The following is a 26,345-nucleotide window of genomic DNA, read 5'->3' as shown; positions in this document are numbered from 1 at the left end:
ACAGTCACTTAAATAGTTAAAAGGGCTGGGCACATAGCTCAGTAGCAGAACACTGGTCTGTGCCTGGTCCAGTCTTTAGCACTGCAAAAGAAATAGTCAAAATAATCAAGTAGTGGCTACTGACTTAAACAAAAGGGTGAGCAGCCAGAACGAGGAAATATAGTAACACTTTATCACAGGCTAATTCTGTGTCCCATCTGAAGTATCTGTGGGAGTACTAACCCCAATATTTCTTCTCAGTGTGACTGTCCTTAGAAGTAGGTGCTTTAAAAAGGGAATTGAGTCAAATATGAGGTCTTTGGAATACATTATGGTTGGCCTCCTTGTAAGAGAAGGAAGCAGGCATCGGTAGTGTACAGCTTCTGTGAGTTTGAGAGCGGCCAGGGATTCACAGAAAAAAGGAGAGCAGTGAGTTCAGGCCAATGCTGCGTGAACAGGGAAACAGTCATCGACAAGTCAAGAAAAGGAGTGTTGACCTTAGGTGTTCGTTATTCAGAACTTTGAGAAAACAAAAAGAAATGTCAAGTCACTCGGTCTGTTCTAATTTTCCATGGCAACCTTCTTGTTCAAATAGAGAATAAATAAAGCTCTCTCACAAATAGTTTGCAGTTCTGACTTCATGTTTATCATGTGAGTTGCCAAACACAGGAGTTACCTAGATAAGGAAAAGCTGTGTGTAGCCGAGAGGGTAGCCTTTAGCATCAAACAGCACAGGTTCAAATTCCAGCCCCTCCGTTTACCATCTGTGTAACCTGGAGCAATTTACTTAACCTCTCTCTCAAATACAGATGGACCAACAGCACCTATTGACCCAAGCAAAGGTATTGAGGGACCGCTGACATTCTGCAAGGCCCAGCATAGGTAAGTACTCTGTCGAAAAATACTTCTTACCCAGGTAGGGACATGGGAATTTTAGAAATATAGTAAAGAATATGAAGACACATTAAAAAAATAACAGGACAGAAACCATAGAAAGTATTGGGAGGGCATTCCAGTGACTGAAATCCTGAAATCCCTCCAGAGTTTATTTTTCCACAGCTTTTATACCCAACATAAACAGGGGAGAAGGTAACAAAAGACTTTAATAACATGATACAAAGGATAACTCACACAGTCAATGGCTTTATCACTCGGAGACATCCAATCATTAGCATTCTGTGGTCTAGGTAGCAAAGGTGTTCTAGGTCAGGTATCCTGAAGACCACCTGTCCCCAGGTGACCTTATAGTTAAAAAAGAAGGAACAGAAGTACGTTTGTATATCCTGACCACCTGTCTGGATGGCAGGGATTTATCTTAATTTAAAAGAACCAAGCAATCACATTCTGAGTTGGGATGTGCAGCTATGCTTGTCAATCTCCAAACTCTCCGACCATCAGCCAAGGTGGAAATGGGTCTGCATTTTCTGGCCCCCACAGTGCTCTACAAGTGGGAGTTACTGATAGCTAATTATCTCTCCAGGGAAACGGAGTAATTAAACATGACCCAAACAAGCAGCATCTTAACCCCCGCAACAAGGTTAGAGCGAAGAAGTGTAGCTTGGTGCCTGAAACAGGTGGCACAGAACAGCTTTTGCATGGAAGTACACAGATATACCACAAAGCACAGTGCATGCTGCAGTTTCAAGAGACACCTGTACCTATGTATTTCTGTTTGTCCTCCTGGGGGTGCTGTGCCCATTTCTGTAACTATGTATCAACATCTAAAATTGCATTTCTCTACATTACTATCTATGGCTATATACCAACACAGCAAGAATTATGTCAACGTTATTCTATATATAAATATCTATCTATTTACCCAGTGTTTGTTAATGAACACTAAATATTCTATGTAATGTTAGATTCTTCCCTTGTCGTGTCTTGAAAAACTGGGGAATGGAAACTAGAAAGAGAAATTTTTATTTTGTCTATAGAATGTCTGAATCATAGAACAATTTCCCTTTCATTTATGAAATACATATTATCAGGGCTCCACGTGTGGATTTAGATCCTGTTAACTGGAGGAAGGTCGACTGGCTGATTTGGCTAGACTGGTTGGTAGCAAGCCTCAAGGGTCCTTCTGTCTCAGATTTCCTGCACTGGGATTATGGTGATGACAGCTTGCTTTCTATTGCTGTGATAAACACTATGACCAAAAGCAGCTTGGAGGGGAAACAATTTATTTAATAGTTTACATGTCCTGATCATGCTTCAACACTGAGGGAAGCCAGAGCAGGAACACAAACAGGAGCGGGAACCGAGGAGGAATGCTGCTTGCTGGCTTGTTCTTCATGGCTTTCTCAGCTGGTTTTAGTACCAGGCAAGATGCCCAGGGGTGGCACCACTCACAATGAGTTGGGTCCTCCTACATCAATCATTAATCATAAACATGCCACCACAGACTTGCTTACTGGTCAATCTGATGGAGATATCTCCTCAGTCGAGGTTCCTCCCTGCTTCCTAGATGACTTAGCTTGTGTCCAGTTGACAAAACAACTAACAAACATAAGGCACATGCCACAGGGCACCCTACCTGGACTGTCATATAGGTACTGGAGATCAAATTAAGGTCCGCACACTTGCTCAGCACCCGATTTGCCAGGTTAGAGACAAAGTGAACCAGCCTCTGCACAGCGTAGTTTGCTTTCAGTGACTCCTCCTGTCTCTTCTCTACTCTACTCATTCCCTAACACACCAGTCCCCTTCTATGAGCCAACCACCATGCTAAACACAGCTCATATATGTTTCCTGGTATTCCTCTCACCAGCATGCCCATTGTACTCGAAGAAAGGAAACATCAGGGAAGTTAAGTGATTTGACCAACGCCACATAATTTGTAGGTGGTATTCCCAGAACTTAAAACTGCATTCTCAAGTTTAAAGCTTTTGTGGAATGTATAAATGCACACAGGAACACAGATAGACAGACATGTGCATGTGCGCGCGCACACACACACAGAGAGAAAGAGAGAGAAAGAGAGAGAGAGAGAGAGAGAGAGAGAGAGAGAGAGAGAGAGAGAGAGAGAGAGAAGAGAGAGAGAGGCTTTGTCTTACCTGGTACTGTGAGGGAGACAAACAGGCTAGGTCTACCCTGGCAAGGAGGCCTGCAGAGTCTGCCCTCCGTGAGCAGTCCTTGCCAGGGCTCGGAACACAGCAGCTGAACTTGGCCCCTGACTGAGGAGAATGTTGAGCAGAGAACTCCAGGAATTGGATGATGCTGTGGGGGGAGGAGACGTCCAATGGTGAGGGCAGAAAGCAGTGCTGGCTTCCAGAAGGGACAGCCAGCTAGGGGAAAGGACTGTGTAGAACCTTCCCAGTGTTTGCGGGCTACTTGAGATGGGACTGGAGAAGAAAGGTGGAGTCTTCACAGGTTTTCTGCAGCTAAAATTCTCCCCTTTCCCAGTCTGAACCCTCATTTTCATCTATACAGCAGCTGAAGAGTCACACGGCTTCATAGCTAAGACCCATGCTCCAGAGCCAGAGAGACTCAGTTCTGCCTGTAACACCCACCTCTTCTTTGTGAATGATCCCCTCGCTCTGTTCCTTGCTTTATTTGTAAAATGAAAATGATAAGTTCTAAGGATTTTGTTTTCAGGTTGGTGTTAGATGAGATAATTCTTGAGAGGCTCATAGCACCCAGGGATAGACTCTGTTGGCTGTTTCATTTGGGATTCTAATCATGAGAAACAATTTTATATATGGGCAGAAAGCAGGGTCCTTTGCAGTTCCGAAGGTTTGGGCTTAAACCCTGGATCTGCCACTCGTAAGAAGAAACCCGGGGGAAAGCCATTACATCCTGAACTGTGGCATCTCACCGATAAATGAGGTTGTGGAGGTTATTGCAAGGTTAGGTCTGTGAATCACTGAAAGCAATGTGCAGCTACTGACTCAGGAATTTAGACACAGGATGGATATCGGTGTTGCGCTGATTGTTTAATGAAGGTGGTCATACACAGTGCCTGTAATAGTCACTTTCCGTTGCTTCTGCTTGGCGGGGTATTGTTGGAGAGTGGAGGACCTCCCTGTCTTTCCCAGCAGTCTTACTCCCCTAATCTCTGCTGGATCTGGAATAAAAATGCCTTGGCTTAAAGCTACCACTAAAGAAGAGAGAGTGTAGGGCAAGCCTGGCAGGCCTTATGCTTCCTGGATGACGGGCGTATGGTGGAATTTTTAGCACAAGGTAGGTTTTCTATTGGAGGAGAAGGATACATAAGAAGGAAGAGTGAGGCGGCCACCTCAGTAAGCTACACATTAAATGTCCAAAGTACCAAAAGGACAAAAGTCACTGAGAGTGGAGCAGGAGAGGCAGCAGTGGATCCCCAGAGACACTTTCTGGACCCAGCAGGTGTCTGCTGAGTGACCACACTAATACATGGCCGTGGGCCAGGCATTCTGAATGAGTCTAACTTTCACCAGTTAGCAGCTTAGTGGCATTGTGAAGGTTTCTATCCCTCTACCTCCATGACAAGCGAGTCTGCAGTAGAGAAAAGACAACTCTGAAGACTCCATGTATACCCCTCTTCTACCTCAGCCCTGATTGTGGCGAGCCTAACGCTAACAAACTAAAGTCCTAGACAGTGAACTCTGCAGTGAACACAAACCACTCCCAGTCTTGGGCACATTAGGAGATACTTATTAATTTGCCCTCTCTTGTTATTCAACTCTGCTGGAAGCCGCACAGAGACCCGACAGCCTGAAGTGGCGGAGACACCATCGGTCTTCCTTTCTAGATGACCTTGTGGAATCTCCATCCTAGACTTCTCCCTTACTACAGACTAACTCCCGTAACCCAATAAAGAACCATGGATTCACTCATTACAGATACTTCCTGAGCATCTTTTAGGTCTAGACCTGGTGTTGAATATGCCATGCTAGGTTATTGCTCTCCAGAGGTTTCCATGCCTTGTGATAGACAGGCGGAAGACAACAAAAATATCAGGCTTTGGCCTCTGCAATGATATGCGCAGCAGTTCTTGATTTAAACACAAACACACACAGAAGTTGAAGCTGTTCCAGAACATTCCTAGAGACACAGGGGGCATGATACAAGGCAGGACAGGATTTGAATGTTATTTTATCTAAGCTAATTTTTTCAGCTCAATTCTCTCAATAATTTTCTGCTTCTGCTGTGTCTGCTGTGCCTCCATTTCTGATTTTAGTTTTTCACCTGGGGAATATATATGAAGAACTGAGGCTGCTCTTCTCCTGCGGAACTGGGCATTGGTTGGATGGAAAGAACTTTCTTTGTCTTTCCATTCCCTGATCAATCTTATCAACCAGGTCTGGGAAAAGTTGTCTCTGGAATGATACAAAATCTTCCTGTAGTTTGGTCTTTGTTGTGCCCATAATAAGGAATTAGTGACTTCCCCATTCACCTCAGACTTGTGCTACGCCCACGGCTGTCACGCCTGTGTAGCAGAAAAATGCCGCTAAGGTGGAACGAGGCTGAAGGGTTGGGGTCTGCGCTCCCAGGAGCTGAGCCCCAGGCGGTTCCCTGGCAATCAGCCACAGTCATGATTCCGGATCAGCTAACTCGCCCTTGCTAGCCCTGGCGCTGTATTGAGCTTTCTGTTCTTTGTTTCTGTATTCTGTGTAGTTCTTTTATCTTGCCAGCAGATCAAGATGTTCCAGGATATTACCAATAATAATCAAACTACTGAGGCATATTGGACTCTGGCTCGCTCTCTGGGAAAACTTATGGATACCCTAGAACAAAAGGAGCTCATGATAGGAGAGACTAGCCAGAATGAGGAACCCCAGGTGCATTTTAGATAGGAGAGAAAGGCAGGCTATTCTTGACATTAAGAAACCAATTATTCACTATCAGAGCAAGACTTGGGAGTAAAACCCTAAAGAATGGTGTTTTGGGTTACCATGAGAACAGATATGATTTAGGGCTATGAGAAAGTAGTTGGTTAGTGGTGTGAGACGGATTTCAAAGAAGAGCTCTGCCCACCTGGCCCTAACCACAAGACATACTGGAAACAATCAATTGTCCGTAATCATTTTTCTCATGTAAGGCTTTTGATTATTGCCTGTAATCATTCTTCTCATGTTAAGCTTTTTGTTTGCCAACTTCCTTCTGTAATCCTATAAAACTGATGCTTGAACTTCAGTAAATTTGCAGCAGCATATTCAACCTTATTTGAGTGTGTCTGTCTGTCATTTCCTCGCCAATCCTGATTTCTCCTAGCCTTCACCCCTGTTCTCCCGCGGTCGGTGGTCTCCACGAGAGGCGGTCCGTGGCAGATTTGATGTGGAATAAGGTTTGGAAGACACTTTGTTAGTATTCAGGCATCTGTACTGGTTTGCCCTTGGGGTCCTGACAGGATATATCCTCAGCGGCAGCCGCTAAGAGCACCTCCTGTACACATTCATTATGTTATCCTTTAAAAGGGCCCTGCCCATCTCCCATCTCTTTTTCTTTCTACCTGGGGTACCTTCGGGCGGAGGAGGAGGAGGGGCAGGAGAGGAGGAGGAGGAGGGGAGGAGGGAGGAGGGGGGAGGGGAGGAGGGGGGAGAGACGAAGAAGGGAAGAGGAAGAGCAGAGGAGGAGGAGAGGGGAAGAGAGGGAGGAGGAGGAGGAGGAGGCAGGAGGAGGAGAAGGAGGAGGAAGAGGAGGAGGAGGGCGAGAAGAAGAGAAGAGAGAAGAAGAGAGAAGAAGAAGAAGAAGAAGAAGAAGAAGAAGGAGAGGAAGAAGAAGAAGCGCTACATCCTCCTCCTTCTCTTCCTCCTCCTCCTCCTCCTCTTCCTCCTCCTCCTCCTCCTTCTTCTTCTTCTCTGCCTGTCTCTCTGCTTCTCCCTCTCTCCTCCTCTCTCCTTCTGTGCCTGTCTCCAGAGGGGCAGGGCTCCTCTTGCCCCTCCCCCTTTCCCCTAGTAAAAGCCCCTTCATGTGAGCTCTGTCACATGGTGTCTTTTTCTCATGCACCACTTTTTAAAATTATAGCACACTTCCCAACACCTAATACACAGCAAGCGCTTCTCCAATGGAAGCTCTCACTTTCCAGAGAGACTTCAGACTAGACACGCACAGCTGAGGTCAGTGTTCCCTATGGATCCTTGCTATACAGCTGCTCCCACTTCCTCATCTGGAGATGAGAGCAACAGAATTGATTCCATATGTTTGTTGTGATAATTAAAAATTATATGTACACCACTTGGAGCGCCTAACCGGTGTTAAGAGTGCTGTTATTGTTAATTATTAGGAAAGAGGAGTAGGGAGAGGGTAGAAACAATCTCTTCTTTTTTTATTTAGGTGTATTCACGCAACACAGTCAGAGAGTTGACATAAAGGTTAACAAGTATTATTCACATCAATACCTTTGCTATTAGAGACCTACAAACTTCAAGACTTTCATTACTCAAATTTTAAAATTTATTTTTTTTCTCTCTCTCTCTGTGTGTGTGTGTGTGTGTGTGTGTGTGTGCGCATGTGCATGCACGTGAAATGTGTGAATAAGGTTGTGTGCAGGCCAGAAGGCATCAGAAGTCAGTTCTTTTTTTCTATGTATTGAGGCAGTCTTTCTTGTTTTTCTGCTAGCTCATGTATTTCAGGATACCTGGCCTTCAAGCTACCAGGCAAGTCTCTTGTCTTTGTCTTCCATCTTGCCTTAAGAGTGTTGGAATGATGGATGTGTGGCAGCAGATCTTGAATTTCAGATAATTAAGCTTGCACGACAAGCAACCTCATCTACTAAGTCATCTTGAGGGCTCTGCATGATTTTTAACATTTTTTCTCCTTTCTTTTCTTCCTTCCTTTTTTCCTTCCTCCATCCCCCCTCTCTTTCATTCTCTCTGTCTTTTCAGTGCTGGAGAATGAACCCAAGGTCTTTTACATGCTGGGCAAGCAAGCACTCTCCTACTGAGCTGCATCCCCAGCCTTATTACTTATGAATATCCTCTTGCTCAAAGAAATTGTAAACACAGAACATTTAAACATATAGTAAAGCCTTATGACATGTGTTTTTTTATTGTCTTATTTATTTAAGACACCATGTCTGAATCAACTTATAAAAGAAAGCATTTAATTTAGAGCTCATGGTTTCAGAGAGTAGTAGAGTCTATGACCACCATGGTGGTGAGTGTGGCATCAGGCAGACAGGCATGGTGCTGGAGAAGTAGTGAAGAGCTTATAACTTATCCACAAGAAAGAGGCAGAGAGTGGGCAGGCAAAGATTGGGCCTGGAATGAATGGGCTTTTGAAACCTCCAAGCCCACTTACAGTGACACACTCTTTCCAGCAAGGCCACACCTCCTAATCCTTCCTAAGCAGTTCTAACTCTACCAACTGGAGACCAAGCATTCAAATATATATGAATCTAGGAGGGCAACTCTCATTCAAACCACCACAATGACTAAATAATATGGGCTTAGCTTGCTTCCACTCTTTTTACATTGTGTGAAGTCACATCATAAAAGACTATATGGAAGTTACTATTATCAGCACCATTTTACTAATGTGACTCCAGTCAGATGGTTAAGCTCAGTACAGACAGGAAAGGATAGAGCATTTGAACCTAGTTTTACCTGGGTATAACTCTTAGCTGTTTGCCACTATGCCAACTATCACACATTCATCCTGGAAATAGCTCCAACTAGAGGAACACACAGCCCTTCGCAAACCCTCTGTCTTGATTTGTATTGCCAACATGTCTTGTTCTACTGTCAACAGTCTGGGGAAGAACAAAGCTCAGACTGGAGTTTGTGCATTGACTCAAATAGAAAATGTCCTTTTATATTATTTGGGGCACCCCTAATGTATTTTACTATACAATAGCATTTGGGGAGTAATTTTTTAACTTAATTAAAACTTATACATGGATAGTGCATGCCAAAGTCTGGAAGAATTTTATAAAAAAATTCACAGCTAGGAACAGAACTATAGCAATGGTTTCTGTAAGATCAGCATTCCAGGGCCAGACATGGTGCATGCATGTCTTCAATTCCAGCTCTTAGGAAGCAGAGGCAGGAGAAACTCCATGAGTTAGCGGTCAGTTTGATCTATATAGTGAGCTCTGGGTCATCCAGGGCTACATAGTGAAACCTTGTCTCAAAACAAACAAGCAAGCAAAGCAACATTCTAACAGATATCAATGATTAACCATCTACAATTAAAAACATCAGAAGGTATTCATGAGCAACTGAAGCAGACAGAAATTAGAGTTACCTTCATGTGGGAAGAAAGAATGAATCCAAGTGGAGGTGTCACTGCATCAACAAAACCCAAAACCCAGAAAGGAAAAATAAAAAGAGAACCCAGATTTTGTGACTAGACTTTGCACAAATTTCTAGTTGGTTTCTGATGTACAGTCTCTGTAGCCTTGAGGTGAAGGAACAGAATATAATTTTAAGTTGCTAAACACTGCAAGGAGCAAACTGTTTTTGAACTATGAGTATGGTCAAATTCATTCACTGACTGTTTACATCAGAGAGAGAGGGAGAAAGAGAGAGAGAGAGAGAGAGAGAGAGAGAGAGAGAGAGAGAGAGAGAGAGAGTCAAAAGAACAAAATGGTAAACCTAAAACCTTCACTATTAATGATAAGGTTCAGCACAAAATCCAAGCACATGTAAGGTCCTGGATTCCACCTTCCACACCACAGACACTCAGTTGCTATAGATACACAGATGTATAGACAGCCACCACAGATTTATAAGCACTACAGATATTTCAGAGTTTTTCTGGGCAATCAAAGAGCCCCTCCAAATAATGTACGCTATGCCTTGCCCTTGATTGCCCACCTCTGCCAGACTTGAAAGTAAGACCCCATTGATGAAGAGACCACATATTTCAGACACAAAATTAGGAAGAGCTGAGTTGAAGCGGACCTAATAGACTCTTCCCTGAGGACTGGCTCTCACACTGTCTGAATCTATGCCAACGGCCAAGGGAGGAAAACATTCAATAGTCCTACACAGCTCTAAAGCCTGCAAAACAGCCATAACCAGCATCAGGAAGATGCTTCCAAAGGCGAAATAGTGGCACTTATAACTGGGGGCAACCAGCAGCTGTCTAATTGGACTTACAGCCTGCTCAGTAGGAGGGAATTCATGCCTAGTACTGCAAACCCAGTCAACTGCCTGTGGGTGATGAGGTCATGGACCTTAGAGGAGAACCTGCTTCTGGTACTTTCCTAAACCAGTATAATTTCTAGCTGCGTTCTAGGTAGTCATCTTTATTCCCAAAGGTAAGGAGTTCTTGCTCTTCACCAATGAAGCTTCTATGTGAAGCAGATGCGGAGCATTATAGAAATCCACAGCCAGACCAAATGCAGAGAACAACTGACTGGAGATGTGCATCCCCAGCTGACACATCTGCAGCACAGCTCTTACACCTCATGCTCAGGCACCACTGCTGGGGATGGCATAGAAAGGCTGTAGGAACCAGAGGATTGCCGTGTCTGCAATGATACGGGGTCTCCTATCTATGACAGGGAAACCACACCCATGAAATCATAAAAGTTGCTTAGACAAAACCTGAAGGATGACAACATCCATTGACATGCCAGTGTTGGTGGGAGAAATCTTACAAGGTCCTATCCCTAGGCAAAGGGCTGTAGACAATGAATGGCTGTGAAGAAGGGGAGAATCGGAGATGAGTCCCCCTCCCCCAATAAGTTATTAAATCCCAAGTGATCATTCCTAAACACACCCAGGCAACACTAAATGGGCTCATATACATACGTCTGCCTGTGTGTGTAACAAGAGTTTAAGGAGAGGTTGTGAATTTGAGAGGGAGTGGGGGGCATGGGAGGATTAGAGGGGGAGATGGAAGGATGAAAATGACATAAAAAACTTTAAAAAAATGACCCATTCTCAAGAAAAACAGGGCATCAGTGGGTAAAATTGGTGACCTAGATTGGGATTAGTAGATAATGATTTTAATAAATGCTCTAGAGTAAAGTGGGATTCCTAATTGGTCTTAATAATAAAAGCCCAGAGGCAGATAGTAGGGCATGAAAGTTGAAAGATCAGAGAAGCAGAGCAGCCAGTCACGAGTTCTTACCTCTATGAAATCCTCAGACAGAATGGGGTATCCTGTCTCTACAAGTTCTCAGACTGAATGCCGTCTCTACGGAACCTCAGACTGAATCCTCCCGCCTTATATTCCTCTCTCCGCCCAGCCATATCACTTCCTGTCTCCACCTCCCTAGTGCTAGGATTAAAGGTATGAGCCACCACTGCTTGGCTCTGTTTCTCTTTTAGACTGATTCAATCTTGTTTAGCCCAGGGTGGCCTTGAACTCACAGAGATCCATCTGCTTCTGTCTCCTGAGTGATGGGATTAAAGAAGTATGCCACCACTGCCTGGCCTCCGTGGCTAACTCGAGTGGCTAGCTCTGCACTCTGAGCTTCAGGTGAGCTTTATTTGTTACAGCACAAAAGGAATACCACATAGTATGAGGTGTTTAAGGACTGAAGGCAAGTGTGCTAAAGAGAAACAAAAAGATCTTTTAGCAGAAAAATAGAATTTTTAATTGGGAATCATTAACTGGATAAACTCTTCTTGTCATCTTAAATTAAAAATTAATTGACTTGACTTCCTGGCATATTCAAGATGATCAAAGAAAGTCAGTGAACCTGAAATTAGATCAGAAGAGGTGGCCACTCAGAAAAATAGAGAGAACTTTGAAACTGAGAGTGGACCTTGAAATCACTAGTGAAGGGCTAGAAGAAAGCAAAAAGAGAAAAAATAATGGCCCAAACTATCTCAGATTTTGGTGAAAACATGAATTTATGGGCTCTTAGAGTATCAGAAAAAAGTACCAACAGTGGAAATATAAAAAGAAAACCACCTAGACATGTAACCACGTTTATTTTTATTAAAAATAGAGATGGCAGCTGGAGAGATCTTTGGTTCCTAGTTTGGTTCCTAGTTTGTCAAGTGACTCTCAATACCTGTAGCTCCAGCTCCTGGGGATCTGGCTTCCAAGTGCACCCCCAAAACACACATGGATAGAGGGAGGGGGAGGAGAGAGGGAGTAAGGGAGACAGGGAGAGGGAAGGAGAAAGAGATGGAGAGAGAAGACAAATGTTTTTGAAAATGGAGAAAGAGCTGTAAAAGCAGACAGAGAAAATAACACAAGAAGACAAAGAACATGGACAAGCTAGACCTCACCTGGGTAGTTCATGAGGAAGCCCTCCTTCACGTATCCAAAGCACTTCTGCATAAGTCTCAGAGTTTGGGCAGGAGTTTGTGACACCCCGAAGGTCTATGATCTGGATGACTGGTGTCAGTGAACACAATTTGCCCCAGGGTCAAGCTGTGGTGCAGGTTCTAGACCTAGAAATGGCGCCATCCACCTGTAGCCTTGGCTGAATCCTTCTGTGGCTTTGGCGCTCATGTCAAAAGCTTTGCCAAGGGACCAGAAGTGAGTCACATACATTAGTGCATTAGTGGTCTCCTTCATTCAGTCTCAATTGCACAGATCTTGAAATGACACTCTAATTCGGTCCCAGCTCATCTCAGCTATCGTGTGACGTAAGTCACTGTCACATACAGATGCAGAGAGAAGTGAACCCATGCTGGTTCCTAGGGCAGGGTTGTTAATCTTAGCACCTCAGTAACTCCTGAACAGGCCCCCAAACATGTCTCTACTCCAATAGTAATCTTCCCTGCATAAAACATAGCTAAGACCTGCCCGGTTGCAACTCTAGGGACACATGTACCAACTTCAGTTGCAAAGCAGGCTTAAGGGCCCCAAATCTCAACCTCTAAGCTGTAGTCTGACAGCAACTCTGCCCACCTATGGCAGAAGATATACCCATCTTACTCTTCAGGGCAGGCTTGCCAGCCTCCATTCCTCAGAGGACCCTAGAATAGCCCTAAATCTCAGCTCCAATTTCTCTCTGGTGCAGGTTGACAGCAGTCTGAACTCTGGGTGTATGCATGCAGAGACAGTCTTAGAGACTTTGTCTCTTAGATCTTGAAGTAGCACTGCAGCTTGGTTGTGGGTCCTCTTAGCCTCAGATTGCATTGGTACTGTCTGTTCCAGGACCCACTCCATGATGCAACAGCAGTCCTACCTGAGACTGAGAGGAAGTTACACTCATCTACAAACCAAGTAAGAGATCTGCTTTGCACCCTGGAGCAAACCCTAATCCTCTTGCTTTAGGTCCTGGAGACAGTCTAGTCCAGCCATAGACCATACAGAACCCAGGTCTACAAGGGTCCTTGTCAAGAAGGGATAGCAGCAAGCTGTCATGGGACTGGTTCTAAGAATGTTCGCTTGTGATTCCAAAGGCAAGGCCACCAGCTCAGAGATCTAAGAGAAAATCCAAAATGGCTAAAAACACTTTCTAAGGAATGGAAGAAGTATTTGTTCCTTCAAAAGTACAGGTCAAAAGTACATTGAATAAAAAGGAATCAGTCAAACCTAACACTGTCAGAGAAAAATATCAAGCTTGTAGCTGCCTACCACAGGAACTGGAGACCTGTGGTTTGCCAGAAGGAGAATTCCAAAGGCTCACCTTACAGAAGCTCAGGGAGATGGAAGAGAACCTATGTTGACAACAAGACACATTGAAGAAGAAAAGTAAATGAATTTAAGGGGAAAGTAAGCATATTTGTCATGAAATGAAGCAAGCATTTTCCAGAGACAATCTTATAGGCAGAAACTATAAAGTATAGGACTATAATTTAATTTATGCAGAAATTAATTGATTAATTTAGAGTTAGAATGTATACATAATTTGAAAAATGTCGACAGCTACTGCCAATAAAGTGTCATGGTGCTATGAATTTTTATTAATGTATTCATTCTATTTAAATAACTTTTTTTCATTTATTTTACATACTAACTGAAGTTTCTCCTTTTCCAAGCCCCCCCATACCTGCTTCCCATCTACCCACCCATACTTCCTCTCCTCCTCTACCTCCATCCAGAAAGGGGCAGGCCTCCCATGGCCTTATGCAAAGCATGGCTCCTCAAGATGAGGCAGAACAGAGCTCCTCCCCTTGAGTCAAGGAGAGGCAAAGCAATCCAGCATCAGGAACCGATTCCCAAAGCCAGTTCTGTGAATTTTACTGTATTCCCAATAAAATTACAGTTCATAGTTCTTATTCCTGAAAGGCATCACAAAAAATAAAATACACTGGAATAATGGGGAAAGAAAAGACTATATGGATGCTTTCATGTCTCTATTCAATACAGTGATGAAGTGCTAGCCAAAACCAGGCAGGAGAACACAGAGACCCCAGATGAGAGACTAGGGTAGATGAGCGCTGGCGAAGGCAGGGTTTCTATAGGAAACCATGCAGACTGACCCACCATGCTTCTAGTGTTAGTAATTTGATGAATTTACAGGGTACAAGCTTAAATGACAAAAATAAGTATTACTGTATTTATATGCACTACCAATAAACTTATCTAAATTAAGCTAAGGTGGAAGAGGAGGAAAGAAAGAAGTTAACACCGTCATAGTGGCTGAAGAACAAAATAAAATCCCTGAAAATCAATTTAACTACAGAGGTAGCAGACCCGTGTACTATCCACAGTAAAATATCTATGGAAGAAGATACAGATAAGTAAAAATATATCCTGGATTTATGGATACAAAAATTATTGTTAAGATTTTCATAGTATATACAGTGATCTGCAGATTCAATTACAATACTTATAAAAATTCCAACCAACTCGTGTGACCTTGACTGGCTAAAGCAACTCTGAGCTAAAATAACAAAGCCAAAAGCGTTGTATATCTGACTTCAGAATATGCTGCAGAACGTTAGTAATCAAACAAACATGACTCTGACTTGATGGTGGATGTATGCACAAGTGGAACAGAGTGGATCTTAGAATAAACCCACACATTGGCAGTCAATTCATTTTAGCCCAGTTGAAATGCCTCAGGGAAGAGAATAGATCTGAAGTGTCTACACACACACACACACACACACACACACACACACACCCCTCAGGGAAGAGAATAGATCTGAAGTGTCTACACACACACACACACAAGAGAGGGAGGGAGGGAGGGAGGGAGGGAGAGAGAGAGAGAGAGAGAGAGAGAGAGAGAGGAGAGAGAGAGAGAGAGAGTGATTATGCAAAGTGATATATAAGCTAGTTAGCTTACTTTTGGTAGTCCACTATATATCTGTATTAACATATCATGCATATACCCTACATATAAACAATGCATCAATTTATCAGTCATACTTCAATAACACTAAAAAGTTTCAAACTAAAACTAAATAAAAACTAATTCCAAACCCACTGTCTCCTAGTCTTCATATCCTGCTTTAAGGTGCTGTAGCAAAACGACACAGGTTAGGAGTCTTAAACCACAAGATGTATTGCCTCACAGCTCTGAAATTTAACCACATCCAGCAGTATTGGCATGGGCTGTTCCTTCTGAGGCTGTGAGGCCAGGCTCAGTCCCAGGCCCCTCTCATTAGCTGATGGATGGCCATCCTCATGTTCACACGGTGTTTCCTTGTGTCTGCCTCTATCTGTGTTCAGATTTATCTTCTTGGTTACGACATCATTCTTAGTGGATAAAAGAAGCCCTCTTTACTGTAGGCAAGTAAAATCACACCAGGGAGTGGAGCCCATTTCTGAGTTTCTCAGTGACCCTTCATAGCAACAGTGGTCTCCTCAGCGACCCCTAACAGGGTATAAATGATGGTAGAATCGGTTTTGAGTGTCAGAAACAAGAAACCTGCATGAAGCCGGTTTGTTAAGACAGGAAGCAGTCACTATCATAAATATCTCATTGCTTGAAACACAGGAACTTGCCAGTGTTTGTTAATTCTTCCTTAATTGTCTGTTTTGTGTTCCTCCTGGCACCTCTAACGACTACAGTTTAAATTCTATGGGGAAAAGGAACTTCATTTTATATAAAATTTTGATTTATTATTAGTGCCTCTCCCCATGTTCAGGTGGTGCCACTATGTGCTTGTGGGCGTGGGCGTCAGAGGTCAGCTCTCCAGGCTGTGCCCTCGCTTTCCTCCTCGTTTAGGAAGGGTCTTTCTTGTTTCGGTCAACCAGTGTACTCTTGGCTAGCTGGCTAGTGAGCTTCAGGGCTATCCTCCTGACTCTTGTTTTCTGTCTCCTAACAGGTGTGCTGGGATTTACATGTGCAAACCAGCCAGTTTTTATGTGGATTCTGGGGATCGCTATCAGACTTACTGGCGCTGAGCCATATCACCAGCCTTGTTTGTGAAACAGTATCTCCAAGGCACAGGACACTATTCAGAACCCAAACCCACTTATCGGCAGCTGAATAAACAAAAGTGAGGACTTGAGCGCCGCCTGGTGGTCAGACTAGTTAAACCAATGCCTTTGAACCTTACTTGAACCTTTCTTGGTCTGCCTGGCTTCAGCCTGAGAACCTTGCAACTTTGGTAAGGTTGGCAATCTGGGCACACCCCTGACCGGGGCAACTGAAATCTTTGATGAAGGAAGAAATGAAACTTTGAAATCAGTAGGCTCAGGTAAAAGACTGGAGCATTGAGGGAAACACTGGTTTCTAGAAATTTCTGCCTTCCTGCTCTTTATTGTCACTATCCCAGGATGACCTGGGGCGTCAGAGAACTAGCTTCTCAATGCATGAGATTTCCTTGGACCCTGTTACAGCCAGAGTGCCAGGGAATAAAGAAAGAACGAACACTCTTGGAGACCAGAGGGAGCTCCACTAGGGAGCTCACAGGTAGCATGTCCCCCTAAGGAGGAAGAGGACCAGCTCTGCCTCCCACCAACTGGATCCCTCCAGATTTACACCCCACCTTCGCTGATATAGTCAGAAAGAAGCACCAAATGCTGACATAATATTGTAGGTGGGAAGAGATGACAATGGGCAATGACTTAAAATACTATGCTAGCGTCTGGAACAGTCTTCAGTATTCTAAATTTGCAAAGGTAAATAAATGATGAAGCAAGCACCGTGCTTGGAGAGTTGTGCATTGCCCCCTGGGAGTTCTTCCGTAGGACAGACTTTAGGTGTCAGGTTCTTCTACCAGTCTCAATGCTCTGCTTGCTGGAAGAGCTGGACCTGTCAACAGTGGGCTGGGCCCTTCTTCACCCTGCCTACAGCCCCAGGGGGATCCTCCATTCTGACTTTTAGGACCTTCTTCTTTGTCAGTACCCAGCTCTTGTGTGGAGCTGGGACATAAAAAGAGTTGGTAGGAGATGAACAAAAAGACCAGATTCCATCAAAAGGGCGGATCCCAGTGTCCTCAAGGCCTACTCCTGCCCATAGCGCCCGTGTCTTCCCCTCCAGCTCCCTTATGAAGCAGACAGGCTCTTGCAGTGGGCTGAGCAAAGGAAGCCAAAATGAAGCAGGCGGTCATTTTCTGCCCATGCTGCGTGCAGCCTATTGGGCATCCCAGGGCTCACTACCTCGGATGGGCAAGGGCCTCTGTTCCCTTGCCTTGCTCCTCTACATGGATCCTCACACATTCACTCTCTCCCACTTGCTTACCGGAACCTGCGCAGAACTGTATCACTTGCTTGTCGCAGAGGAGGAAACTGAGGAACTGATGGGCAGTGTATTCTTCGTGAGAAGAGAAGTGGACGTATCACCTTCAGCTCTGAACATGAGTGACTTTCCCACAGCGCCCCATCTGCTTCCTTTTAGGTAAGGTGACACCATATGCCCTGCCCATATGGGGCTTCCTCTTTTCGTGATCAATTATCTTGATCTATTTTGACTCTGGTATTTCTCAAACTCTGGCTCGGATGGCTTCACCTTTGTTTCACTTCCTGGTGAAATTGTTTTACACTGTTTACTTTCTTTTCAGGGCTACAGATGGGGAGTGGGGGCTTGGTCCATGATGTGTGTGTGTGTGTGTGTGTGTGTGTGTGTGTGTGTGTGTGTGTAGCCGGGGGTATTCAAACGCTGACTATTTCTCAAAACCCTCAGCATTTTTAAGAAGGAAAGGAATATTAAATCAACAAAAAACCTATCTCAACTCCAGTTTTGAAGTGCCACAAACAAGCGAAACTAAATACTATGAAAACACAGAGTGTTAGCTTTGCTAAATCCTATTAGGTCACAGTTTGCTGCCCAGCATTTGAAACTAGTTTTGCTATGAGGGAGAACATATTTTCACTAGCTATTTGTTGCGATGGTAGCGCTGCATGAACAGGCAACTTTCAAATCTCAGAAAGTTACACCAACGTAGACTTTCCTTCCTCGAATCAGCAGCTTCTGGGCAGGGAGCAGCTGTGGTCTCTCTTCTGCTGTGTCAAGTCTTTGGTTAGGAGTAGCTCTCTAGTGTGTCCTTCATTAGTGGGACAGGTGGCCACAGATAGTTGAGACCAGGATGACCCAAGTGATAAGGACTGTGCTCAACTTCAGGGCCCCAGAAACTCTGCAATCTTCCCTTGGGGTGGAGGGGGCATTGATAATTGCAGAATAACTATAGGCTCTGCTATAGAAACCTAGGGATAGCAGAGTGGAGCTTTCTAATGGACTCTAGGAAGATGATTTTGGTTTAGCCATAACTCCTGCCCTTGTACTGGGCTCACAGCGATCCCCCACCCAAGAACTCACTCTGTAGACCAGGCTGGCATCGCTCTCACAGAGACTTGCCTGCCTCTGCCTCCTGAGTGCTGGGATTAAAGGCATGCACCACCACATCCCGGCACTCACAGCAATTCTAAACAGGTTTCTACAGCAATGGATGGGGTGGGTAACTCAAGAAGGGACTGAGTGTTGGGTAGAATACATGAGCATTTGCCACATCGCTCAAGCCCCTGCTTCCTTCCTAGGTGACATCCCTGAATCTTTAACTTCACTCTTGCTCCTTTTTCCTCATTCATGTTTATTGAAAGTATAGACAGAGCTAGTTGCGCCTACCCTTTCATGTGCCACGGCTCAGCCAACAGCTATCAGTGTTCTGACCCACTGAATGTCGGTGCGGGAGGGAGACAAGTGCCCAACTATTCTGCCGCCGATGTAATGGGCCCTCTTCAGTTCTTGCTGTGGCTGTTCTTGGTGGTGCTGTTCTACTGTTTTAGGATTGTTCCCTCCCCTCTTTCTGATTCTGCATTGGCCTTTTTTTCTCCTTCGTGTTCATGGGCTCTCCTTCCTCTTTGGAACCCTTACCTATTATATCTCTTCAAGAACCTGCCCTCAGTAACCTGCCGCTCCTCTCCTTCCACATGTACCCTTCCCGCATCTCAACAATCTCCTGGGTTGAAAATGACCTACCCTACATTCAAAGTCCTGATTTCTCTCTGAGCTCCAACTTAAGTTCTTGACTAATTCTTCAGTGCTATATATTGATACTAAATAAACTAGACATTAATATTTAGCAACTAGTACTGCTGACCCGAATGAGCATGATCACCAAATGAAACAATATTCCCACCGCTCAACCCGCCTTTCTCAGTGCTGAAACCATAGATCCTAGTCTGTTGGGTTGAAATCCCAGAAGTATTCCCCCTCCCTCAAACACTCTCTCCCTTATTTAGTCATTAATTCAACCCACAAAGAAGATGTTTCTCTAAGCCCTTCCCAATTCCCTTTTACAAGTTCTCCTTTAGCATGCTTTCCCCTCAGCCGCCAAGGTAATCATCTAAAAAGGCATAGTTGACTCAGGCTTTGCTCCATGTTGGCTGCTTTCGTGGCGTTACTCTTTAGAATAAGTCCAAATCCTTAACATGTGATATGACGGCCTCCTCTGCCATTGGACATGTCGGCCACGGTTCTTAGACCGCAGAATCTCCAATGAGGTGATTCTCCTTCCCTGGGGGATCTTATGTGTAAGTTCTCTCAATATGTGCTGGCAGCAAGTCTGTGGAGAAGACACCTGGCTTGGGTACTGGCTTCCTATGAGTCCTTCATGTTGAAAGCTTGAATGTGCTCTTGAGAGGAGGTAGGACCCAGAGATGGCCTAGTGGGGCGTCTTTGGTCATTGAGGGCATACTCACAGTAGGGGATGAGGCTCTGGCCCTCCCTTATTCCCTTTCTGCTGGCTTGCGAGGCAAGACATTTTCTCTGTAATGTATGCTTGAGAGAGGTGGAGGTCCTGCCTCACTGCAGGACTGAAATAGCGAGTCCAGCCCACCATGGTCTGAAAATCCTGAAACTGTGTCCAAACTAAGCTTTTCTCTACAGAAGTTGATTAATGCAGAATCTCCGTTGTAGAAAAGAAACTGAATGCTCTTTTAATCACACTTGTGTGATGGTGTAAAGCTGGGAAACTTCACACCTTCAACACAAAAGCAAGTGCTTTCTTTACCCCTGAAGCTCCTCTAGAGCCAAAGATAGGGCTTGCCCACAACTGCTTGTTGACACCAGGCATTCCTAAGGGAAAAAACTAATTTTAAGAAGATTCATTTAGCCAGGCGGTAGTGGCGCACGCCTTTAATCCCAGCACTCGGGAGGCAGAGGCAGGCGGATCTCTGTGAGTTCGAGGCCAGCCTGGTCTACAAGAGCTAGTTCCAGGACAGGCTCTAAAAAAGCTGCAGAGAAACCCTGTCTCGAAAAACCAAAAAAAAAAAATAGAAGATTCATTTATTCTATTTTATCTGTATGGATGTTTTGCTTGCATGAATGTCAGTGCTCCATAGCCACACTTGATACCTGAGGAGGTCAGAAGAAAACTTCAAATACAGGAATCAGAGTTATGATTGGGTGTGAGCTACCATTGAACCTAGGACCTCTGAGAGAGCAGCCAGTGCTCTCAACTGCTGGGTCATCTATCCAGCCCCAATTGGAAGGCTTTGCTGATGTGAAATTTTCCAGCATTTTGGGGAGCTATTAGAATGCTGCATGCTCTCCCCACAGTCGAGTTCATTGTCTGTCCTACCAGAGGAGGACTCCCCATTCTTTGTATGTGGGGGGAATACAAGGTATATTATCACCCTGAGTGTCAGGGATGCTTGCACAGGGGATTTAATTGTCTGCCTGTTGTTTCTACTGTCCCTTGAAGTAGCGTTAGGAGATATATATATATATATATATATATATATATATATATATATATATTTGCTAAAATAACATGCTCCAAATTCAACATGTACAGAAATTCAACAGTGGGCACCAGGCTCCATTTTCCCATAGACTCCATGACCTCTCTTAGCAATTGTTTGAACTGTTGCTCTCACAGTCTGTTTCCAGGCCTCCACTCTTAGTGGACTAAACACATCATTAATGGAAAAGCAAATTAAATTCTTGGTCTGTGTGGCTATCAGTGTGCAAACCTAAAAGTAGGCTGGATGACGGCCTACCTCAGGAAAAAAAAAACTGGGACAAAGCAATCTCTTGACAATATCTGGGGATGTTCTTTATATAATTTAGGCACAAATGTCATAATCAAGAGACTGTAACTCAGAGTTATAATGAATCATAACAAGTTAAGACATTAAGGCCAGCCTTTCTCTTATCTCCCCTCTCTCTGCGACATTCCCTCTGTCTACTTCAGCTCTTTGAGCACTCGAGTCTCTCCTTAGGTGATGCCACTACCTCAGTGATGTAAGCTGGCTGTGCATCCCCCGAGGCTGGGCTGTTGACAAGTGGAATAATTCTCCCTAAGCACAGAATTGGACGTTATTGCCTTAGCACATGGCTACGCTGGGGAAGGAGCGCAGTTTTATAATGTGCCTTTGGCTTCTGCGGCTCCCATGAAGAGGTAAAATTTCTGTCCCTTCCTCTAGAATCTGGGGCAATATCAGTGACTGGCAGCCTCTGTGGCTTTTGAGGGTAGGTGGAAATTTGATCTTGAGCAGGTGTGTGCAGGTGTGTGCAGGTGTGTGCAGGTGTGTGTAGGTGTGTGTGTGGCAACCAGAAGAGAAGGTCTGGGGTTGTTCCTCAGGTTCTGACCACCTGAGGGGGACAAGGCACCACAGTGGCCAGAGACCTAAGTAAGTTAGGTTGGCTGGTCCGTCAGTCCTAGGGATCTGTCTGTCTCTTCCAGAGATAGGATTATTAACATACAGAGTTTTATTTTATGGGGTGTTTAGGGATTGAACTAAGGCCCTCATTCTTGCAATTTATCAGTTGAGCAACAATCCTACCATGATTTAATCTTAATTACCTGTGTAGGTATGACATCTGAGACAACCATGCTGTGAGGAAATTCTGGCAACATAAAAAGTCATTTTCTCTCTTCGTTATTCCGGTCCACTAGATGACAGATGCATGGACACTGTTGGGCAACTGAAATACCAGAAGCTTCTTTTTCACAGTTCTGGAGACTATGAAGTCCACGAGGAAGCGGGTAAATAATCTGGCTCTCTGTCAAGGCTCTTGTGCTATGCAGACACCTGCTTCCTTGCTGTGTCTCACAGGATTGGGAGAGAATGATCTCCCCCCCCCCCATTTCTTATAAAGCTGCTAATCCCACCACTCCCTCATGATTTACCTTCATGACCTCCTCTTATTCAGGATAAGAAGATTCAGTACAAATATAGTCAACATATGAACAGAGGAGGCAACATAATCCCACCCATCAAATTCTCTCAACTCCTAAATCCTTCAACCAACTGAAGGTCCTAGATGTATTAGAGCACTGATATTAACAAAACAAAACCAAAATCTCACTGTTCCATTCTTTTTTCAAACTCCAAGCCCACAGAATTTATAAGCACAATGAAATAGTTGCTTTAATCCGCACTTCCTTAAGTTAATTTGTTATGACCTAATGTACACTCATGACTGGTTGTGTACATGTGCATGGTGGGGGGTGGGGGTGGCTGATGCACCTGCTTTTGAAAAGGTGCTGTCAGGGTATTACAGAAAGAGAGCAGAAGAAGAACAGAGGATGAGGGGGTCAAGCGCCATTACGTGCTGGAAAAGACATGGGATGGCGACTTCTTCACAGCACCCATACACTAGCCTTTACTAAAGGTACAGGCTACTTGGAATACTCGTATGCACAACACCCAAGGCAAGGCTCATGCACTGGACACTGCAATGGAATGTAGTAAAAATCATTCTCAGGGCAGGAGATCCAGCACAGAAAGTAAAGGAGCAGCATCTGCTTGCGACCCCGGTGCTAGGAAGGTGGGGACAGGATGATCCCCCGGCCCCCACTGGCCTGGCTAGTCTAGCCTAACTAAGTGATCTTCAGGTCCATGAGAAATTCTTCCATAAAGGGGGATCCATAGTGTTCCCGAGAGTGATAATCAAGACTTCCCTTTGGCGTTCACAAACGTGAACACTAATGTGCATGCACACTTTCACACACACACACATGCATACACACACACACACACCTGAACACATATGAACATGCATCCATATACACACTCATTCTCACTAGGGGATAATGATAGTAGGCCACAGGTTAAGAAAGACCAGTCAGGATCAAGAGAAGAGCGTGGGACACAAACAACTGCTACTTAGATCAGATAGCGTCACACAACTAAAGCTGCCCAGTGTCCTCCACTAGGAGAAACCTTTGGCTGAACAGAGAATTTTCTCTAGCCCGAGTTTTTGTTAGATAAAATCCTGAGTAAGACCATGTAAGCCTTCAATCACTATTTAGTATGAAACATGAGCCGAGAGTAAGTGCATCAAGAAAAGACTTTGGAGAGGAGGGAGAACAGAGAGGCTGGAGAAGGTCCAGGTGCACGTGCAACCTTCTCAAGAGCTGGGAAGTTTGTGTCTAAAGCCAGAGGAAGCTAACCTTAGAGTCTGTCTAATGCCATCTATTTCACTATAATTATTTACTTCTCTCTCTCTCTCTCTCTCTCTCTCTCCTCTCTCTCTCTCTCTCTCTCTCTCTCTGTGTGTGTGTGTGTGTGTACCTATGGCGGTCAGAGGACAATGGGCAGGAGTTGGCTCTCTCTTTCAACCTTGGAGATTGAACTCAGGTCGTCCGACTTGGCAGCACGTTCCTTCACTAGCTGGTGATCTCATGGGCCCTTTTTTCCTTTCAGAGATTTTTTTCTAGTACAGCATATTGGGTACCCGAAGCCTTGTTTGTGTTACATGATAACCAGACTCCATGCAAACAACTCATGTTGTCCTTTTGAGAATTAATCTGGGGACACCGATGTGGGAAGGTAAGAAGCTTAACAGGGTAGGTAATGAGGAAAGCTCATGTGTGACACCACCCTAGATTTTCACAGTGGACAGCATGGATGGGCGAGAGGAGAGGGACTGTGACCTTCTGGCCTCATGGAGGTGGGTGGAGCGGCTGCCTGCTTCCTTCACGAGTCCTTGTTGGCACTTCACAAAATGTCTTAGATCTCGAAACAAAGCACTTTTTCAAGTCTAATAGGCTTATAATATGAAACCCAGTGAGGCTCGATTAAAATAATAGTTATGAGAGAACTAGACCAGGGCTCATTTCCAAATCTTACTGGCTAATTCTGGAGTATTGGGTTGTCACACTTTCATAGGGAGGGAGGGACGGAGGGAGGGAGGGACGGAGGGAGGGAGGGAGGGAGGGAGGGAGGGAGAGAGAGAGAGAGAGAGAGAGAGAGAGATGTGCAGGGGATGGTCAAAAAGGGGGTGTTAGCTTTGACTGACACAGACTGTAAAAGCCAAAGCAGACATCCTGGTGGGCTAAGGGATGATGATCACGGCACAGGCCTTCCACAGACAGAACCTGTCCCTGTGTTTCCCCCTCTGTGAAACTTCAGATGATGGGGCTAGTCAGAGCGGTAGTGACTAGCCCCTGGCAAATGTTTGGTCAGCAGCGTCTTTCATTGTCACCTGGTGTTCTTCAGAGGAGGCACTGGCTCTTGAGACCCTTCGCCTTCATTTCCTGATTGCCCAGTTCCAAGAAGACTCATTTACCCTTGCTCTCCAGGTTACAGGTGACGCTCCCACCACCTCAACATCCCCTTGGACATGTAGAGCTGCTGGTCAGGTAACTATAGTAACTGACCCATTTACATCATCTGTCAGTCCTCTATGGTTTCCCCAGCCCATAAGCCGCTACAAACGCCCTCCTTTCTACCCAAAGAATGGCCACAGAGTTTTGATTTGGATACGATTTTAATATTGATTCTAGAAAGAGTAGATGCAATAAGAAATGTGAGCCACAGGGAGTGGCATGTTGGGAGGTGCAAAAGCTGAGCCTGCAGGTGCCACACGTATGAAGCAGAACGGCCTATGACTGTGTAGAACAGTGTCTTTGTGCATGGCAGATGCTGTGTAAGTGGCATTTCCTCCTCCTTTGGACATGATGCCCCTAAGGACTGAAGCAACCTGGGAAGACTTTGGTTTCCTGCCCACAGTCTCCTCATCTCCTAATTTCCCTCCAGTTCCTTCTCTTCTCTTTTCTCCCCCTCGTCATTCGACTTTTCCCTTTCTTCCTTCCTCCCTTCCTGCTCACTATCATTTATGATTGCTTTTCTTTGCTGTTTTAGATTTTTCTCACTTGATTTTTGTTTTTTTTCCTGCGAATCTCTCCTTCCTTCTTTCCTCTTTTAGCATCCCACAAGTCATTGTTCTGTGTTAATAACTCAACAAAGACAGAAATCACACACACGCCTCTGTATGAGTAATCTTTTGTCTCCGTAGAAAGACTGAGAAGTCACAGAACCCCAGGGAAAGCCTTGGGAGTCTCACTGGGCCTGGCCTTGTCTCGGTGTTTTCCATTCTTCAGTTCGGAGCTTCGCTCGATTGATTTTCCCTGTGATGGTCTTGGGCAGGTTCGAGACAAACTCCACCTGGTGTGAGAAATTAGATCAGCGTGGGTTGACCACAGTGGCATTGGACTTTTTTTTTTTTTTTTTTTTTTTTAGGAGTTGCTGTAAGCATCAGCTCTTAAGGCTGGAGTGTCTAGATACATAACGGGGGAGTATGGAGATGTTCTGACGTCAGCTCTGTCTGCAAGAAGCCTCAGAAGGTCTCTGGACACCAGGGCAGGAAGAAGATGGCTAACCCAGAGCGGGGAGGACCAGAGCATTGGACTTTATATGTAGTCTCAACGAGAGAAGCAGTAAAATGAACATGGCGTGGCCCACAGGCAGACACCTGAACTTCCATAACAAGCTCTGTAGGCTTCAGTTCCTACTCAAGTCAACTTTGGAAGGTCCCTGGAAGTCTCCAAGACTCAACTTAACTATTAAGTACACTAAGGGACGGTAATATCTTTAGGTTGTTGTGGAGATATTAAGAGGTTGTTCATGGAGTGGACATGCATGAATGGCAGCTGTGGCCATTCATCTGAGCTAGAAGAGACATCTGAAATAGACATCTAACTGGGGACCTGGCTTTGAATTTTGTCTCAGTTCTTATGTGTGGTTGGCCAAGCTACACAGTCTCACCGATGCCAGCATTCTCTCATTTGAAGTGAAGGACCCACTCTGATATTCCCGAGTATTAAGCTGTAGATGTTGACAATTCATTGAGAGTTTCACTTAAGTGACTCCGCTGGCTATGGCATTAATCTGGGGATTGGTTGTCTGTAGAGCTAATAAAAGGTATTCACTGGGATTCTGGTAAAGAAAACCTATATTCT

General features: G+C 44.7%; 2 protein-coding genes and 1 long non-coding RNA gene across 12 annotated transcripts in view; 1 reads left to right on the top strand and 2 right to left on the bottom strand.

The window, feature by feature from the left end:
• LOC119825600 (acyl-coenzyme A synthetase ACSM1, mitochondrial-like) overlaps positions 1–3,189 on the bottom strand; it is a 28,552-nt gene extending 25,363 nt beyond the window's left edge. Inside the window, exon 1 of one of the 3 annotated variants that reach the window (XM_038346590.1) lies at positions 3,033–3,189. The gene's annotated coding sequence lies outside the window, so the exon portion shown is untranslated. The remainder of the gene's footprint in view (positions 1–3,032) is intronic. The other 2 variants (XM_038346581.1, XM_038346599.1) reach the window with 2 other exon arrangements.
• LOC121677362 lies at positions 680–26,344 on the top strand. Of its 8 annotated transcripts, none has more exons than XR_006020918.1 (6): positions 680–861; positions 16,038–17,554; positions 21,351–21,557; positions 21,971–23,934; positions 24,687–24,746; positions 25,630–26,344. It is a non-coding gene; the product is annotated as an uncharacterized LOC121677362 (long non-coding RNA). The 8 variants fall into 8 exon arrangements; XR_006020916.1 differs by having other exon boundaries at positions 25,627–26,344; XR_006020913.1 differs by having other exon boundaries at positions 24,687–26,344.
• Acsm2b (acyl-CoA synthetase medium chain family member 2B) overlaps positions 24,856–26,345 on the bottom strand; it is a 30,224-nt gene continuing 28,734 nt past the window's right edge. Inside the window, exon 14 of the mRNA XM_038346609.1 lies at positions 24,856–25,551. Within this exon, the coding sequence (XP_038202537.1) occupies positions 25,447–25,551 (105 nt within the window). The 3' untranslated portion in view covers positions 24,856–25,446. The remainder of the gene's footprint in view (positions 25,552–26,345) is intronic.

This window comes from Arvicola amphibius, chromosome 1, assembly GCF_903992535.2.
Source record: "Arvicola amphibius chromosome 1, mArvAmp1.2, whole genome shotgun sequence".
NCBI lineage: Eukaryota > Metazoa > Chordata > Mammalia > Rodentia > Cricetidae > Arvicola > Arvicola amphibius.
The sequence above is the reverse complement of the archived record's forward strand: the minus strand, read 5'-3'. Positions and strand labels throughout refer to the sequence as shown.